A 20,008-nucleotide genomic window follows, 5' to 3' on the forward strand; every position below is an offset into this window, starting at 1 on the left:
TTTGCTCTATAAGACTCGCTTTTTCCCTCCTAAAAAGTAAGGGGAAATGTGTGTGTGTCTTATGGAGCGAATGTAGGCTGCGCAGCTATCCCAGAAGCCAGAAAAGCAAGAGGGATCTCTGCTTTCACTGAGCAGCAATCCCTCTTGCTGTTCTGGCTTCTGAGATTCAGAATATTTTTTTCCTTGTTTTCCTCCTCCGAAAACTAGGTGCGTCTTGTGGTCTGGTGCGTCTTATAGAGCGAAAAGTACGGCAATAAAAATATAGGGTAAAAAAGGACCGTTCCCTGTAACATCCCTACTGCTCAAGAGCTATTTCTTTTTAAAAGGACATTCACTGAGCCCCCAGTGGCCACTTGCAGACGTCACTGCCGTGTCTCCCACGGTATCTGCAGCCTCACGGTAACAGAATTGCAGGGGGGGAAATCCAGGAACTACCATTCTTGTTTCCGTGGCAACACCAGCCGACTGGGACACTGTGATATACAGTCGCCTAGCAACCAGCGACAAGAGCTCCTGAGCCGCTCTGGAAATTGCAAATAAGCCATCCAGGCTGAGATTGATCGTCCTGAGGCAAAGGAGGGGCGAGGCACATTGCTGTGCAATCCGCAGCGCTGACTGTTCTGGTACAAGAATGATGAGGGGAAATGCACACGTCACCCCCGGCTTCTGGGGACAGGAGGGATACGGGAGCTGAAGGAAGGGGACCTATGCCTTCCGAAGCAGCAAGAAGAGCCAAACATAGGAAACTGCCTTATACTGACTCACATCAGTGGTCCAATTAGCTCAATATTGTCTACACTGTCTGGCAGCAGCTCTCCACGGTTTAAGATAAGGAGTCTATCCCAGTAATAATAATAATAATAATAATAATAATAATAATAATAATAATTTATTTGTATCCCGCCCATCTGGCTGGGTTTCCCCAGCCACTCTGGGCGGCTTCTACAGAGACCAAAAATACACTAAAATGTCACACATTAAAAACTTCCCTGAACAGGGCTGCCTTAAGATGTCTTCTGAATGTCAGGTAGTTGTTTATCGCTTTGACATCTGATGGGAGGGCGTTCCACAGGGCGGGTGCCACTACCGAGAAGGCCCTCTGCCTGGTTCCCTGTAGCTTTGCCTCTCGCAATGAGGGAACCGCCAGAAGGCCCTCGGCGCTGGACCTCAGTGCCCGGGCAGAATGATGGGGGTGGAGACGCTCCTTCAGGTATACTGGAGATGTTGGGAATTGAATGTGGAACCGTCTACAGTGGTACCTCAGGTTACGTACTTAATTCGTTCCGGAGGTCCGTATTTAACCTGAAACTGTTCTGAACCTGAAGCACCACTTTAGCTAATGGGGCCTCCTGCTGCCGCCGGGCCGCCGGAGCACAATTTCTGTTCTCATCCTGAAGCAAAGTTCTTAACCTGAAGCACTATTTCTGGGTTAGCGGAGTCTGTAACCTGAAGCGTATGTAACCTGAAGCGTATGCAACCTGAGGTACCACTGTACATGCAAAACAGATGCTGTACATCAGGCACGTCCAACTGTGATCTACTCCCCGTATAAAAAAAACTGGCAGTGATCTACCATCCATTGTCATTGGATGGAGGAGGAGCGTGCATGAGGTGGGTGGATTGCCCAGAGTTCTTCAGCTTTTATTTGTTAACTTTCGGTAAATTTTATTTAATCCCACGATTGATAAGGGTCCCGCGATCTACCAGGATCCGCCAGGGATCTACTGGTAGATCACGATCTACTGGTTGGACATGTCTGCTGTACATGGTTCTTCACTATACTGAGTCAGAACATTGGTCCATCTAGCTCAGTATTGTCAGAAGTCAGCAAACTTTTTCAGCAGGGGGCCGGTCCACTGTCCCTCAGGCCTTTTGAAGGGCCGGACAATATTTTGAAGGGGGAAAAAGAACAAATTCCTATGCCCCACAAATAACCCAGAGGTGCATTTTAAATAAAAGCACATATTCTACTCATGTGAAAACACCAGGCAGGCCCCACAAATAACGCAGAGATGCATTTTAAATAAAAGGACACATTCTACTCATGTAAAAACACACTGATTCCCGGACCGTCCACGGGCCGGATTTAGAAGGCGATTGGGCCTGATCCGGTCCCCAGGCCTTAGTTTGCCTACCCATGATCTACAACCAGGGGTTGCCAACCTGGTCCCTACCGCCCACTAGTGGGCGTTGCAGGATTCTAGGTGGGCGGCAGAGGGTTCTACAGAACAAGCTGAAATCCTCCTTCCATCTAGCACTGGTGGGTGGTAAGGAAATTTTACCATCAAGAAAGATGCATTAGTGGGCAGTAGGTATTAAAAGGTTGACTACCCCTGGTCTACATTGACTGGCAGTATCTCTTCAGGGCTTCAGATAGGGGGTCTCTCTCCCAGTCCTGCCTGATGTTAGGGGTTGAACCTGCAACCTTATGAATACAAAACAGATGTTCCAGCACTGAGCTGCAATCCTTTCCAAGAAGACATTTTCAGGCAACCTTTCCAGTATGTGTTAACTTCAAGAACACATTGCTGAATAATGAGATCCTTCTCAGGTCTCATTGTTCATTTGCAAAACAGACATAGCAAAAGTATAAATGCACACAGAGAAGGGCTGCAATTAGGGATGGAGGAGAAATTTGGTAGGCTTTTAGTGTGAACCTACCTAATGAGCAGCTTCTGAAACACAGCTAACCTTTGATATTTGCCCTTCTTCAAAAATTGTGATTCAGCTCGCCAACCAAATAGCATGACCCCAAATGCAACTATTTGGGGGAAGAATGCCTAAAATGCATATATTATATGTGGAAATAATATGCAAAAACCAGCTTGCAGAACGGTGGATATAACAGGGGAAATGACGTACAAAAACGTGTCAGTGCACTAAAATACTGGCGAATTTTCACTTGCAAAAATGTACGTTAGGCAAAACTGCACACAAACATGTGAATTTTAGAAATTTGACAGAAATACTGATGAATATTTTTATTTTTTTTTATTTTAAATAATAAAAATCATGAACTGATGCCAAAAGTGGAGAGTTGAACATAAGACTGGAAAAACGAGAAACAGGAGAAAAAGTGAAATAGACATAGGAAGGTTGGGAAAGGATGACGTTTTCTTCAGGTCTTTGACCAGGGTGAAATAAAGCCTAGTTTTGCCCCAAGCCACAGCCTTTTCAAAAAGGAAAAAGATATGCTCAAATCCTTTTAGAGTAGGGTATGAAACCTTTTTCAGCCTGAGGGCTGCATACCCGTCTGGGCAACCTTCCAGGAGCCACGTGCTGTGGAGAGCGGGGACCAGAGGCAAACATGGGCAGAGCAAAAAATGCAAATTTTACCTTTATACAGCAGGCTAGTTTCTCCCAGCACCCACTCCCAGGTTTGCGCTATGCTCTCCCTGAGCACTGTCTCCTTGAACTGAGAAAATTCCTCTTGCTTGCCTGGGATGGAGAAGTGTGTATGCAGGAACCTCTAGGTCAGTGTTCCTCAACCTGTGGGTCCCCAGATGTTGGACTACAACTCCCATCATCCCTGAGCTCTGGTCTTGCTAGCTAGGGATGATGGGAGTTGTAGTTCAACAACATCTGGGGACCCGAGGTTGAGAAAGGCTGCTCTAGGTTGTAGTCAATGTGAGTCCTACTCAGAGTAGTCCCATTGAAATGATCAGAAATGACTAATTCAGGTACATTCATCTCAATGGCCTACTCAGAGTAGGATTAACATTGGATGCAACCCTCTGCATGTAAGAAGAGCCTGCTGGATCAGGCCAATGGCCCATCTAGGCCAGCATCCTGGCCAAGCAGATGCCTGAAAGGAAATTCGCAATCAGGACTCAAGCTCCACAGCATTCTAGCCTCCTCTCGTATTTTGATTGTGGGGGTAGAGCATAGCCATGATGGCTAGCAACCGTTGACAACCTTATACTCCACGAATTTGTCTAATCCTCTTTTAAAGCCATTCAAGTTGGTGGCCATCAAAGCCTCCTTTGGGAGCGAGTTCTGCAGTTTATGTTATGTGAAAAGTCCTTTTTTAAACTTCCAACACTGAGCATTATTGGATGTCCACGAGTTCTACTGTTCAGAGAGATGGAGAAAAGCTTTTCTCTATCCACTTTCCCCATGACATTCAAAATTTTATAAACTTCGAGCATCTCACTTCTCACTCATCTTTTCTCTAAACCCTTTTCTTAATCTTTTCCAACTCTGCAACATCCCAATAAAAAAAAATCCTTCCAGTAGCACCTTAGAGACCAATGAAACTTGTTATTGGTATGAGCTTTCGTGTGCATGCACACTTCTTCAGATACAGTGGTACCTTGGGTTACATACGCTTCAGGTTACATACGCTTCAGGTTACAGACTCCACTAACCCAGAAATAGTACCTCGGGTTAAGAACTTTGCTTCAGGATGAGAACAGAAATCGTGCTCTGGTGGCACAGCGGCAGCAGGAGGCCCCATTAGCTAAAGTGGTGCTTCAGGTTAAGAACATTTTCAGGTTAAGAACGGACCTCCAGAACGAATTAAGTACTTAACACGAGGTACCACTGTACTGATTGTTCAGATTTGCTGATCAGCCAATCACCCATTCCCACCACCCTTCTGAGTAATACCCCTCCCCACCCTCTCACTATATATAAGGGTCTGGTGACTTCTGTTTCAGTGTATCTGAAGAAGTGGGCATGCACACGAAAGCTCATACCAATAACAAACTTAGTTGGTCTCTAAGGTGCTACTGGAAGAATGTTTTGTTTTGTTTTGACTATGGCAGACCAACATGGCTACCTACCTGTATCTACAATATCCTTTGTGAGGTGATGTGATCAGAACTGTACACAACAGTTGTGTATAACAGCACTTTTAACAGGGATGATATCCGCAATTTTATTTTCAATTCCTTTCCTAGTGATCATTAGCGTGGAATTTGCCCTTTTCGCAGCTGCTGCACACATCTTAATTGAGCTATCTACTATAATCCCAGCCAAGGCCTTTTTCCTGGTGCGTCACATGAATCAGACCCTATGAATGTATATATGAAATTAAGATTTTTTTTGTCACAACATGCATCAATTTATACTTTGCTCTGTCCTACATCACTCTGATTTTTGTGTGGCTGGAATGCAGCCTTGCCTACAAAGAGTAACATCTGTTGCCCTGTCCATGTTCCCCTCTAGTCCCACCCACCACCGTGTGGCCCCCAAAATCCTGCTTGCAAAGCAATGTGGCCCCCATGCTGAAAACAGCTCCAAATCACTAAGCTCCACTTACACACATCAGAACCAAAGAGAAAAAGAAGCAACGTCAGGTGAAGGAGCGCTGACTTCAAAAGAAATACCGAGCTGTTTGAGCAGTTCTGACAACCTCATGAGACTCACTCACCCTGCTGAGCTGATCTAAGAGTCTTTGGTTCTGTTCAGAGAGTTCCTGGACTGCCCTCGTTTTCTCTCGGTCAGCTTCTCGGAGGTGAACCTGTTGCTTCTCCAGCTCATCCTGGAGTTGTTTCACATCGCTTTCCAGCTCCGACACCCGTCCTTCCCATTCTCCTTCTTTGTTCTCAAAGCGTCGCCTTAGTTCATGCTTCTCTTGTTCCAAGTTCTGTGTAACAGGGGAGAAGGAGGGGGAAAGGGTCAAAATGTCACTGTTCCAACCCTTCGCGCTTTCCTGCTGCCATGCACGTTTTTTTTTAAATTAAAAAATGCACGACTTAAGTCACATCGATTCCAGCCAGGGCTGCCCAAAGACATTTTGCTTCTCTGGGGTCAAGTACTAGACGGTGCCCTTTCTCAGCTCTACGTAAGGAAGCCAGAAAAACTGGTTATCTGTATCTGAATCCTCTTCGAGGCATCTGAAGATTGTAAGCATCTTCCAGCAGCAATTCAACTGCATTCCAGAACTTTGGTTTGCACCTAAAGGACCCCTGCAGAAGTTATTATTATTTTTAATGTGCATTTGTGATTATTTGTACTCATGGTGGTTTTGCGGCAGTGTGGTGGGATCCTGCTTTTTAATACTCTTTGGGCCTGCAAAGGTTTTGGGGTAGACATACAACTTCATTTCCAATCAGTGCATGTCCAATAAATTCCCTCTGATAAACCCAGTGCAGACTGATTCATTTTTTATTTTTTTAAAAGATTTTTATTGATACAGCAAGAAAAAACAAAAACAAATACCAAATTACACACAGGAATAACACATAATTTTCTTAGCAAACAATAAGACATATATTGGTCTTAACACTAAAGACCCAACCTCCGGCCTATTCCACATCTCGATTTCATATTACTTATTGCCAATACACACTTTTATCATAATTAAACCTTTTCTTAATATATCTAATTTCTTATATCTACCTTGCGACTATTATTGAAGTTCCTCGAATGCTGCAACAGAATTTAAACTACTATATTTATTTTTCAGATATTATTTGAAAACCTCCCATTTTGAAACAAATTCCTGTTTTGATTTATTCTTTATTTTTTCCTGATAGACCATGGATCCAAAAGCTGACAGAATATGCCGAATTAGATGGTCTAGATGGTCTAGCAGACTGATTCATTTTGGCAAATGGGGTACTGCCCCACCAACCTTGGTCTGCCCTCAACCATCCCCTATCTCCCTGCCTTCCTACCACGGAGTGGCACTGCCTGTCAGTGTCCTTTTCTTTAGTCTCAGTGTTGCCTTTGTAGGACTCAACAAAGAGGAAAGTGGGGACAAATATAGAATTACAGGCCGGATGCAGCTAAATATTACACTTGTGGAAGTCTGTGCAAGGATACCCACTAGCACAACTTAGCTTTATCACTTCTTCTCCCCTGTGCTCCCCCAAATTGGCTCCAGGGCATTAATAATAATAATAATAATAATAATAATAATAATAATAATAATAATTTATTATCTATACCCCGCCCATCTGGCTGGGTTTCCCCAGCCACTCTGGGTGGCTTCCAACAAAATATTAAAATAAAATAATTCATCAAATATTAAAAGCTTCCCTAAACAGGGCTGCCTTCAGATGTCATTTAAAAGTCTGGTAGTTGTTGTTTTCTGACATCTGGTGGGAGGGCGTTCCACAGGGAGGGTGCCACTACCGAGAAGGCCCTCTTCCTGGTTCCCTGTAACTTGGCTTCTCGCAGTGAGGGAACCGCCAGAAGGCCCTCGGAGCTGGATCTCAGTGTCCGGGTAGACCAATGAAGGTGGAGACACTCCTTCAGATATACTGAACCAAGGCTGTTTAGGGCTCTAAAGGTCAGCACCAGCACTTTGAATTGTGCTCGGAAACGTACCGGGAGCCGATGTAGGTCATTCAAGACCGGTGTTATGTGGTCTCGGTGGCTGCTCCCAGTCACCAAGGGGATTTGAGGGGTGCAGAGGGAGACGAGGAAAGATAATTCTATCAGGAATGTCATGCTTGTGCTGACATAATTATTGTAATAGCATGATGCTGAATTCCACCCTACCGGTCCCATGGGCATCAGCCACCAGTGTGATATCCTGTAAGTTTTTATACCACAGATGTCCTGGTGTGTGTGTCCTACTTTGCTGCATTATAGCACACAGCATCACAGAAAAATTAATAAAGAGGAATTATGTGCAGAAACTGTAGTGTAAATCTACCACTAATCCACCATTATTGCATCAATGACATGTTGCCGAATATCCCCACGAAAAGATCCATCTTGCTGAATGCTGTTAACACTGGCTGGCAGCAGCTCTCCAGAGTTTCAGACGGAAACCTGTCTAAGCCTTTGGAGAGCTGCTGCCAGTCAGTGTCAACAGTTCTGTGGTACAAATGAACAACCAAACCCTAGGCCAGGGGTCAGCAATTTTTTTCAGCAGGGGGATGGTCACTGTCCTTCAGACCTTGTGGGGGGCCGGACTATATTTTGAAGAAGAAAAAAAATGAACAAATTCCTATTCCCCACAAATAACTCAGAAATGCATTTTAAATAAAAGCACACATTCTACTCATGTAAGAACACACTGATTCCTGGACCGTCCGTGGGCCGGATTTAGAAGGCGATTGGGCCGGATTCGGCCCCCGGGCCTTGGGTTGCCTACCCCTGCCCTAGGCTAACCCCAACCTCTCTCATCACCAAAGGAACACAAGTGAACAGCAGAGAACCTGCACAAGCACCGCTGACACAAAACCCCACATATATTAAGTAAAATAGAAACATCGCCACCCGACCCCACCCCCACTCATCTTTCTCCCCCCTCCACCTCTTTCCCCCTTTTCTTCCTAATGTCTCAACAAATGAAACTGATTTGTAAAAAATGTTACATGGGGGAAAAAATAAGAGAGACATTGTGCGTATTTTTGTAAATCAAGAAAATATTTAATAAAAATACCTTTTTTAAAAAAACAGTTCTGTGGTAGATAGATCAAGGGTTCAGCCCAGTGTAAAGCAGCTTTCTATGCTTCTCATGGGACGCGGGTGGCGCTGTGGGTAAAAGCCTCAGTGCCTAGGACTTGCCAATTGAAAGGTTGGCGGTTCGAATCCCTGTGGCGGGGTGCGCTCCCGTTGCTCGGTCCCAGCGCCTGCCAACCTAGCAGTTCAAAAGCACCCCTGGGTGCAAGTAGATAAATAGGGACCGCTTACTGGCGGGAAGGTAAACGGCGTTTCCGTGCGCTGCGCTGGCTCGCCAGATGCAGCTTTGTCACGCTGGCCACGTGACCCGGAAGTGTCTCCGGGCAGCGCTGGCCCCCGGCCTCTTGAGTGAGATGGGCGCACAACCCTAGAGTCGGACACGACTGGCCCGTATGGGCAGGGGTACCTTTACCTTTACCTTATGCTTCTCATGGATTCCAGGCAGGGGGTGTTCCCAGCCGTACCTGCAGACACCAGCTATTGAACCTGGGATATTCTGCATGCAAAGCAGTTGCCCCACCACTGTGCTTTGACCCTTCTCCTAAAAGTAAACATCTCTGTCCTCATGGTTGGGAACAAAGGGTTAACTTAAACGGGAAAATGGAGCAGCTTTATACCAGTCAGTATTGTCGGTGGGATTCAATCACATACCAGCAAATTCAGGTCACACAATTAGGGCTAATTAGGAGGCCTTTTGCAGCATACCTGCTTCCTGCAATAGACTAGAGTTTCCGAGCTAAGGAAAGCATTGGGACAATGCTGTGAAAAGTGTGGAACAACACCTGCTTTGATGCAATGTCATCTAACCTCCCTGCAAACAAATCAGAATGAATGCTCATTAAATAGCCACCGTTGTCCAATCTCTCTTATTTTATTTTATTTATTTTTAAAGATTTTGTTGATTTACAAAAGTGTGCAATGTCTCTTTATCTCTCTTAAAACAAATCAAGATAAATCTTTCGTTCACCAAACCTTTATTAGGCATTACAGGTACAGACCATCTTAAAACATCCATATACAATCATACACACACACACACACACACACATATATATATATATATATATACACACACACACACACACAAATACAAAGAAGCAGCCATATAAGATATATAGTAACAAAAATTATCACTGGATTGTTTTTCATTCTTTTATCAAGTTGTCTTAAATAAGAACGTAAGAATAGCCTGCCAGATCCGGCCAACAGGCAGAGCACAGCCACCATGGCTAGCAGTCACTGATAGCTGCCATTCCTCCCTTGCTTTCACCTCTGCCTAAAACCATTCCCTAGAACACCTGTATGATATCATCTCTCCATCCTTCAAATTCCGCCTGATGAACAAAGGAAGTTGTTTTATACCAAGTCAGACTCATTGGTCAATCTAGCTCAATGTGGTCCACACTGACTGACAGTCACTCTCTAGAGTTTCAGACAGTGATTTGTCCCAACCTTTCCTGGAGAGGATCAAACCTGAGACCTTCTGAATGCATCTACCACACAGTGAGCTTTTAAAGCAACCTTATTACATTTTTAGCGCCTCATCTCCAAGTAGATTCAAGGATAAAAAATGCATAGCATTTATATAATTCTGATTGTCCAAAGTGCTTCAGGCACACGATTTAAGCATGACCACGCTGTCTGGGTCTGATGGGAGTTGTAATCAAAATAATAATAATAATAATAATAATAATAATAATAATAATAATAATAATAATTTATTATTTATACCCCACGCATCTGGCTGAGTTTCCCCAGTGTTAAAAACAATACAGCATTAAATATTAAAAACTTCCCTGAACAGGGCTGCCTTCAGATGTCTTTTAAAAAGAAGATAGCTGCTTATTTCCTTCACATCTGAAGGGAGGGCGTTCCACAGGGCAGGTGCCACTACCGAGAAGGCCCTCTGTCTGGTTCCCTGTAACCTCACTTCTCACAATGAGGGAACCGCCAGAAGGCCCTCAGTGCTGGACCTCAGTGCTGGAGGGCATCAGGCCACTCGCAATATTATTATTATTATTATTATTATTATTATTATTATTATTATTATTATTATTATTTACCCGCCCTTCACCCTAAGGTCCCAGGGCAGGTTACAGCACTGAAGCTTTTTTTTTTTACTGCAGAGGGACTGAGTGAGTTCATATCTCAGGTCACAAGTGAGTTTATATCTGAGGCAAGAGTTGAACAAGGGTATTCTAGATTCAGGCTCCATCTCTCAGGTTGCCATGCTGCGTGCCTTTAGAGAAAAGTCTGCAGTGTTCAATGGCCCTTACTCCCAAAAAGTATGTGAGTGCCTACAGGATTGAAGCTGTTGCATCTATTGCAGTTGAATTAGAGACGACTGAGAGCTCAATGACTACATATTGTCTTTGAAATAAACTCATGATGGGCCAGAGACCAGCGTGGCCTACATATTTGTGGAAGGTGAGAGAAACTTGAAATATGGGGAAGCAGAAGATGGTGCCCAGTGGGGAAGAGCTGTAGCTTAGTGGTAGAGCACCTGCTTTGCATGCAGAATGTCTCAGGGCTGGAGTGACCGCTGCCCCAAATCCTGGAAAGGTACTGCCAGGCAGAATGGAAAATACTGAGCCAGATGGACCAATAGTGTGATTCAATAGAGTGAAGGGCCATAGCTCAGTGGTAGAGCACCTGCTTAGCATGCAGAATTTAATTGCTGGCATCTCCAGGTAGGGCTGGGAACATTCCCTGTGTGAAATCCATAAGGAACATAGGAAGCTGCATAATACTGAGCTGAACTCCTGATCCATCTTGCTGTTCAGGGATGCAGGAGAGGATATATTGCTTGGTTATAGCCTTTCCAACTTGTGTTAACAAGTTCACAATTTAGCAGAGTAACATTCCCCTTTTTAAACTCACAGCGGATGCGTTTGCTCAGGCTCGCTAAAGCCTCTATAATAACTGTTCTGGTATTTCCCCCTTATTCCCTCATATAAGATAAGACGCAACACAGTCTTCTATAAAAGTATAAACAGAATTTACTCACTCACATTCTGTTCACATTTGGATCCCAGAAGGCAGACTTAGCTTAGAAAAGTAACATAAACCTGGAAACTATCTCATAATTAGACAATCCCTTTGTCCTCCCTTGGCTGGAAGCCAAGAGAGCATCTTTGGCTAAGCAGATGTTGCTTCTTCGACGAAAATAGTCAGAGAGAGAGAGATGACTGCCCTGCCTTGTGCTTTTGTCATTACCTGCACAGGTGAGGCCACGCCTACCTCTAGTCACATGCAGAGGAAGTCTGTCCCAGGCCAAAATGAAACAGGAAGTTTACCTGCTGGCTGGACAAACATTCCTCCCATGTGTAAACATGTTCACTCTAGGAATGTTGTACTTGACTGCTCTTGTGTTTCACATCCCACACTTGCTGAGTACTATTGACACTGAATGGTGGCAGCAGCTCTCCAAAGTTTTCTGTCTGAAACTCTGGAAAACTGCTGCCAGTCTGTGTCAACAGTACTCAGCAAGATGGAACATGGGTCATACTCAAGGCAAGGCAGCTTTCTATGTTCTTCGTTGGCCTTTAAGAAAAAGGTTGTTGCTAGATGTATGCAAAGCAGTTCAGACTAGAAGCAATTTATAGAACGCTCCATCACTCCTGGATACATAAAGGGTCTCTCAGTGGTTTCCTTGTGTTTCCTAAAGCATTAATGCTGGAGGTCATGAAAAGCTCATTTGGAGGATTTAGTGCAGTCATTTCCAGGCATGAAAGAATTAAGGTCATTTTATATAGAAAGAGGGTGGGGGAGAATACAGCACCACACTAGGGCTAATAGATGGAATTTCAGGAAAATGGTCATTTTGTACTTTTTTTCATAGAAGTTACAGGCTAGAGACAGAACACTCTCCCTGTCTAAGAGTCAAAAGCAGTTTGAAAGTGGAATTGATGATGTGGTGAATATTTATTTATTTTATTTATATCCCACCTTCCCTTCAACGAGCTCAAGGTGGCATACACAGCTGTCCCCCTCCCCAGGGTGGCTGGTCTCATCCCACCTCACTGTCTAGGGCCAGCAGGGGCTGGTGGAAGTTGTAGTCAAAAATATCAGCAGGGCACGAGGACAGCTGCTGTAAACGCTATAATATTGAATTGTCTCTACCTGTTCTGGAGGCTAGGACCTGAACCAATGGATTCAAGTTACAATGAAGTAGATTCTGACTAAACATCAGGAAGAATTCTGACAGTAAGAGCTATTCAACAGTTGAACAGACTTCCTCAAGAGATGGTGGACCATGGGTCGGCAAACTAAGGCCCAGGGGCCAGATCCGGCCCAACTGCCTTCTAAATCTGGCCCGTGGACGGTCTGGGAATCTGCATGTTTTTACATGAGTGGAATGTGTCCTTTTATTTAAAATGCATCTCTGGGTTATTTGTGGGGCATAGGAGTTCATTTTTTCCCTTCAAAATATAGTCCGGCCCCCCACAAAGTCTGAGGGGCAGTGGAAAAAGTTTGCTGACCTCTCCTTCCTTGGTGGACTCTCCTTCCTTGGAGGTTTTTAAGTACAGTATATAAATCAAACTCAAAACAGCCTAGTAGGTATCTGCATAAAAGTTGTTTGCAATGTGCTCTAAGTGGGGCGTCCCTTGGGCTTAACTTGGAAACTACAGCTGGTATAGAATGCAGCAACTAGGTTGTTGACTGGGGCATCTCTTCATCACTGTATGACACCTCTGAGGGTGCTGCACTGGCTGCCAATATGCTAACAGGAACATTTCTCTTTGTAAACTACTTTGAGGGTTTTTTAAACAGTCAACTGGTGTATCAATTTTATGAAATGAAAAGGAACATTTCAAGGTTTCTACTTTTAGCACTGGGACCAGCTTACCTAAGGGACCCCCTCACCTAATATATACCTGCCCAGCAACTGCAATTCTCAGACAGGCACTGCTGAGGGTGTGCTTAGCTTGCCCTAGAAACTAGGATTTCAGGATTGTAACTCCAGCCCTCTGCAATCAATTACCAGCCAGAATTGCACAGGTGCATCACATTATGTTGTTTAGCTCCCTAATTAATACCTTTTTAGTCTTTCCTTGATGGCTGACCCAGTCACTTACACAATACCGATTGCCTATTTGCAAAAAACAGTTTTGTTGCTTTCTAGAAGTGGTAAGATAGGGTTTTAGAAATGATTTTATTGCTTTTAGAAATGGGTTTTGTGTTTTATCCTGTAGACTGCTCCAGTGGCTTCTGTTTACTAAGTAACTAAATGCTTAGTGGGAAGGAGAGCAGGTATATCAAGGACCCAGCCAGACATCCTTGTTACTGCGCATTCATTATCATTTGGTGCTCATGGCAATATCAGGGAAGTTATACATGATCCTGCCTTCAGTATTGTTTACACCTGCAGAACTCTTGGGGCAAGTGTTCTGTTTTGTTTTGTGCTGGATGACAAAATGTATTAACACTGGGGAAGCTTCACAGAGAATATAATAAAATAGAATGGTACGTGAACAGTCCAGTATAAACCTATACTCTTAAACTACAGTGCCAGATTTAGTTGAAGGAAAGAATGTGCTTGAACATGCTTTAATGATATATAGTGTGTACACAGCATAGCTGTCAACGTTTCCCCTTTTTTAAGGGAAATTCCCTTATTCCTCACAAGAAAAGGGAAAAGTTGACAGCTATGGTACACAGCCTATGTGGGACGCGGGTGGCGCTGTGGGTTAAACCACAGAGCCTAGGACTTGCTGATCAGAAGGTCAGCAGTTTGAATCCCCGCGATGGGGTGAGCTCCCGTTGCTGGGTCCCTGCTCCTGCCAACCTAGCAGTTTGAAAGCACGTCAAAGTGCAAGTGGATAAATAGGTACCGCTCCAGCAGGAAGGTAAACGGCATTTCTGTGCGCTGCTCTGGTTCGCCAGAAGCGGCTTAGTCATGCTGGTCACATGACCTGGAAGCTGTATGCCGGCTCCCTCGGCCAATAAAGCGAGATGAGGGCCGTACCCCAGAGTCGGCCACGACTGGACCTAATGGTCAGGGGTCCCTTTACCTTTACACAGCCTTCAGTTTCATCATCCCTGATCATTGGCTGCACTGGCTAAGCATGGTGGGACCAGGAGTCCGACAACTTTTGAAGTGTTACTTGAACCACACCCCTGCCCTAAAGGGAAGAAATCCACAGAAATAAAAAAGGCATCAAGAAAGGGTGAGTGGCGACAGGGATATTACACCCATTCTCCCCCAGATCTGTCAGCCTCAGCACTGTAGGATGCCAGTGTCATTCAGGGCACACTGATTGGAGAGTGCATAGGCTAGCATGCTGTCTCCTCATCCAATCAGGATGCCCACAGAACTAGGCTAGGAGGGGCCTACAGTGGCATTTTATCCCTCCCCCTGACAACTGCCTGTGCTTGTTTAGGGAGGCCCTCTCACTCTGAGAATCAAGGCTTCAAAATAAGTTATGAAACCATGGAAAGTGCAAGAACATTGTCCTTGGAGCACAGCACAACTGCTGCTGATCATCTGGGCAACTATGAGCATGTTGCTTCCTGCCAAACCTATCCTCCTACTTGCAAAAATTGTTTGTGTGTGTGTGTGCATGTGAAAACAAAAATGACACAGTCCAAATACTAACAGGATAAGACCAAGGAGTTACACGTGGAGCCTACCCAGAGCAAGACCACACGGAGCTCCAACTCTCATGTACAGAAAAAGTGAGGAACCTGTGGACCTCCAAATGTTGTTGAGCTAAAGTTCCAACAATCCCTGACAATTGCCCACACTGGCTGGGGCTGGTGGAACTTGCAGCCCAAGAACATCAAAAACAGGGAAGGGGAACCTGTGTCTCTCCAGATGCCAAGTCCCATCAGCCCTAGCTAGCATCATCAATGGCCAGGGATTATGGAAGCTGGAACACAGCCACCTCTGGAGGGTTACAGGTTATCCCTGATGTGCAGGATAGTCAACCTGCTCTCATCTGTACGACTTAGGTGGCAATCCTTGGTCTCTCTCCCCCATCCCATTCTTTCTCAACTCCCTTTGAAAGGGTAAAAGTAGGAGGCCTATAGAGGCGCTAGGGAATCTTTTTTCAGTGCCAGGGTCACACTGCCTTGCAGGGAGCCGCCTGCTGTTGGTGGGTGGGGTCAGAGGCAAAAACAGATGGAACAATGTATGTAAATGCGCCTTTGTACAGTGGGTTAGATTCTCTGCACACCCCTCCGTCTCTAGACTCCATCGAGACAAGCAAGAGGCATTACCAGAGTTTAAGGACATGTTTCCATCGGCCCTAGCTAGCATGGCCATGCTGGCTGGGGATGATGGGAGCTGTGGTCCAGGACATTTGGAAGGACACCAAGTTGAAGACTGTTTTCTGTTGTATTTTAATGACCCCCCCCCCATTCATATGCTACTGTGATTTTAAAATAACTGTAAGCCACACTGAGCAGTACATAGGCCCTGGAAATGGGGAATACACATTTCTTTCTTTATGAAAATTCCAGACAGACAATAACACTCAAGAGGGTGCAAAGCAGGGCCAGAAAGAGTTGTGGCTTGGGGAGAGTGGGTGTGGCACAGGAGAATCCCAAGGGCCAGACAGAGAGGCCTGGAGGTCCTCAGGCTTCCCTGACTCTGAGCTTACCACAAATAGGGGCAATATGTTGATGGGGCTCCCAGCACTATAGCCTGGTCAGACGAAGGACATTTCTATGTTGGGTGCATGCAGTTTCTGTATTTCATCTAGTGCTGGCACTAAATATGTCTTCTATAGCATTAGAAATGGTTAAGGGACATCTGGCAAATGTACAATAAACGGGGCCTTCCCCTCTCCTCTCAGGACTGCACCTTTCAGATACTTCAGGTTAGTTCGATATTACACAGAAGTTCTGGTCTTGCTCTGCTCCACTGCTCAAACCTTCTCCGTGGCCTTAGCTAGAGCCACCATGACTTGCTAGGCCTTGGCAGCACAATCTATTTGCCAGTACCCTGAATTCAGTCCTCTCAAATGTGGTTAGGTTCCCACAAATGGCCGTCCTGAGCATGGGCAGAATACTTCCCCCCACACTACAAACAGGAGACCCTGAGACCCAAACCTGAAGTCATAAACCCTTATTAGCAATGATAAATTAGAAAGTGTATGTCACAATCCAAGATGCAAAGGTCTTGGGGAAAGAAAGGGGACGGCTGGAGTTAGCTGATGGGAGAGGCTCTCTGCACATGCTCAGAAACTCTTCCTTCATCATCGCCAAAAGATGTTCTCTGCACATGGTCAGATGCCCTTTGGTTGAATATTCACACCCAGGGCCTAGACTGCAGACCCAAAAACACACACATACACACAAAAAATGTGTTTTGGAACCTGCCACCGTGGTTCTGGGTCGAGGCCTTCTGTAAACCCGAGTTCACATTAACTGTCCCCTGCTTGCACATCTGGGGTTATGGGGTAGGAGGAAGCTCGGCGGCCCCAATCTCCGGGCAGGCCACCTGAGTCATAGACACGCAGCTCTCTCCCTTCCAGAATCAGCCCCAGCGAGGGGCGGCTTCCCCCTTCCCCTCCCCTCCTCGCCCTTTTCGTCCGGGCCGCCTCACCTCCAGCTTATCCGTCAGCTCCTTGTGCATTCTCTCGTACTGGCGGCTCATATCCTGGTTGCGCTCCAGCAGCGCCTTCCCGAGCCGAGCGGCTAACAGCAAATCCTTCTCCTTCTGCCTCATCAGGGAGAGCAGCTCCGGCTGCGGAGCCGCCTCCGCCGGGCCCATGGACTCGGGCTCCCCGGGCGCAGCATCCCCGGCGGCGGCTAGCAGAGCCAGCTCTTCCTCCAGCTCCAGCTCTCCTTCCGAGCCGCCCACCTCGAAGGCCGAGGAAGAGGAAGCGGCGGCGGCGGCGGCGGCGGGCCCGGCTGTGGGCGAGCTCCGGCTGTCCTTGGCTCCCCCCTCCGACGTCGACTGGGGCGGCCCTTGCAGTTCCATGCGGCAGGCGCTGTCCAGTTCCGATGGTGCTGAAACGGGCCCCAAGCAGAAAGCGGACATGGCCGGGCCCCGGGCCACTCCAGGCTACGAAAGCCAGCGGAGCAGGGAGCCCGGAGCCCGCAGCGGGGAGGGAGCCGCGTTTCTCCTCTCCTGCCTCTTCCGTGCGCCCCTGCGCGGAGGCGAGCAGAGCCGCCCTGGGCTTGCGCGCGGGGGCCGCCGCCGCCGCCTACTCTGTCTCGCCGCCCCGCTGGAGCCGCGCGCTCTCAAGGCGATCGGGACGTCCCTCCCTCGGCCGAGTTAAAGCAGCAGCAGCAGTCGTCGTCGTCGTGGCTTTTCTTCCTGCTGCTGCCGCCGGCCCAGCTTTGCAGCGCCGCTCCCCGAGCCCCATCTCCGCCGAGGCGCCTGCAAAACATCGCGCGGCCCCGGGAAGCTCGCCGAAGGCCGCCGCCGCCGCCGGCTGCTGCTGCACAAACAGCCAGCCGACTCGCAAGCCCGGCCCCTCCGCCCCGCCCCTCGCCCCTGACGGCAGCAAACACCTGTTTGGCGGCCTGCTCTGATTCGCTTAGCCCGGTAGCTCCACACAAACTGGCCCACAGGTGCGGCCCCCTCCCCTCGCCGCAGCCCTGCCTTGACTTAACCCCCTGCATGCCCCGGAACTTTCCCTTCTTGGCCTGGGCTGGCGCTGGGCCCAGTTGTTTGATTTGCTAAGAAATTCTTTCTTTCAGCTTCTGCCTTCTGGAAGAAGGTACTGTTCAGGGTTATAAAGACTAGGTCTAGCCACCTGAGAAACAGTTTCTATCCAAATGCGATTTTGGTTTGAAATGCAGTGTAAGGAGTCTCTATGGGAGTATACTTTATTTAAAAATGGGGTATCAGAGATTTTAGGGGGCTGACCAGAATGGGATAGCTGGCATAGCAGGCTTGTTGGTTTTTGAATGTCTTATGTAGATTTTTTCAATCTCGTTGTTCTGTATGGGACAATGACAATAAAGATTATCAAATTGTATCATATTTATAGGCCGCTGCATCAAAGAGTGCATCTCTAAGGGCATTGCTCTTCTGCTCTCGCCAGCCAGACTCTGCGTTCAGGAATCCGGCATGTTGTAGCGGACCCCTATAAAACGTCTCCTCAGAAGTAAGGCCCATGCAGTCCAATTACATCCCAGGTGGGTGGTGATATCCTCTGGCTGCAATCCTAAAGGGGCTGGTTAGAAAGTAAGTCCGATGGAATTTGGCAGGATTTACTTCTCAGGAAACTGAGCTTCGGTTTGTGGTGTTAAATAGCTTCCCTCCCACGCCTTCTTCACAGCCACTAAAAAGAATTAGCAGATCCTCCCTGAATTCAAGGAAGGGTCCCCTGGCGACTTAGACTTCAATGTGGTAGCGAACTAAGTTCTATTCAGAGTAGACCGACTGAAATTAATTGGATCCAAGTTGCTGTTTTTACTACTACTACTAATTATTATTATACTACTAATAATTATACTAATTGGGATGTGGGTGGCGCTGTGGGTTAAACCACAGAGCCTAGGACTTGCCATCAGAAGGTCGGCAGTTCGAATCCCCGTGACGGGGTGAGCTCCCATTGCTCGGTCCCTGCTCCTGCCAACCTAGCAGTTTGAAAACATGTCAAAGTGCAAGTAGATAAATAGGTACCACTCCGGCGGGAAGGTAAACGGCGTTTCTGTGCTCTGGTTCACCAGCAGCAGCTTAGTCATGCTGGCCACATGACCCTCGGCCAATAAAGCGAGATGAGCGCCACAATCCCAGAGTCGGTCACGACTGGACCTAATGGTCAGGGGTCCCTTTACCTTTTACTAATAATAATTATTTTATTATTTATACTCCATCCATCTGGCTGGGTTGCCCCAGAGACAAATTTGATCTGTTTTTACTCAAAGGTCTCCAAGCACCTTAAAGGTACCCCTGCCCGTACGGGCCAGTCGTGTCCGACTCTAGGGTTGCGTTCTCATCTCGCTTAAGAGGCCGGGAGCCGGCGCCGTCCGAAGACACTTCCGGGTCATGTGGCCAGCGTGATGAAGCTGCAGCTGGCGAGCTAGCACCAGCGCCGCACACGGAAACGCCTTTACCTTCCTGCTATAAAGCGGTACCTATTTATCTACTTGCACTTAAGGGTGCTTTCAAACTGCTAGGTGGGCAGGAGCTGGGAACGAACGACGGGAGCGCACCCCGCCGCGGGGATTCGAACCGCCGACCTTACGATCAGCAAGTCCTAGGCACTGAGGTTTTACCCACAGCGCCACCCGTGTCCCTTACAAGCACCTTACAGTACTGTTAAAACACAATCAGATTTCAAAAACAAAACGAAGAAAAACAAACCACAGCAGTCACAGGAAACTTTAGTAGCACACTAATAACAATGTCAGAAATTAATAAACATAACTCCCTCTGAGGGAGGCTCAGAGGGTGGCCGTGACCCTGAAGCAGAGCAGTGAGGGGGGGCATTTTTCAGTTGTGACTTTCCATTTGCAGAATGTATTCCCCAGTGAGGAGGTGCCTTCTTTGAAATCCTTTCTGGCACAAGTTCCTCTTGCACACCCTTTTCTCCAGCAGGCTCCCGAGGGGCAGAGAGATCAATTAGCAGCACTTATTGTATGCCCTTGGGCACCTCCATTTTGTCCTCTACAGCAGTCTCCCAGGAAGTGGTGAAATCAATCTGAAGCAGCTCTGCCTGCCAGCCCTTCTTCTCTTGTA

At 46.9% G+C, this 20,008-nt stretch overlaps 1 protein-coding gene across 5 annotated transcripts in view; it reads right to left on the bottom strand.

Annotated features, from left to right (window-relative positions):
• BICDL1 (BICD family like cargo adaptor 1) overlaps nt 1–17,795 on the bottom strand; it is a 62,378-nt gene extending 44,583 nt beyond the window's left edge. Inside the window, exons 1-2 of one of the 5 annotated variants that reach the window (XR_014505972.1) lie at nt 16,916–17,795; nt 5,375–5,590 (exon numbers count right to left, since the gene is read on the bottom strand). Coding sequence is in view for 4 of the 5 variants with exons in the window: in XM_083417722.1 (XP_083273848.1) it covers nt 5,375–5,590; nt 16,916–17,353 (654 nt within the window). In the remaining variant the exon portion in view is untranslated. The remainder of the gene's footprint in view (nt 1–5,374; nt 5,591–16,915) is intronic. The other 4 variants (XM_083417722.1, XM_083417723.1, XM_083417724.1 and 1 more) reach the window with 4 other exon arrangements.
• Nucleotides 17,796–20,008: the final 2,213 nt, after the last annotated feature.

This window comes from Podarcis tiliguerta (assembly GCF_965153285.1).
Source record: "Podarcis tiliguerta genome assembly, chromosome: 16".
Lineage (NCBI taxonomy): Eukaryota > Metazoa > Chordata > Lepidosauria > Squamata > Lacertidae > Podarcis > Podarcis tiliguerta.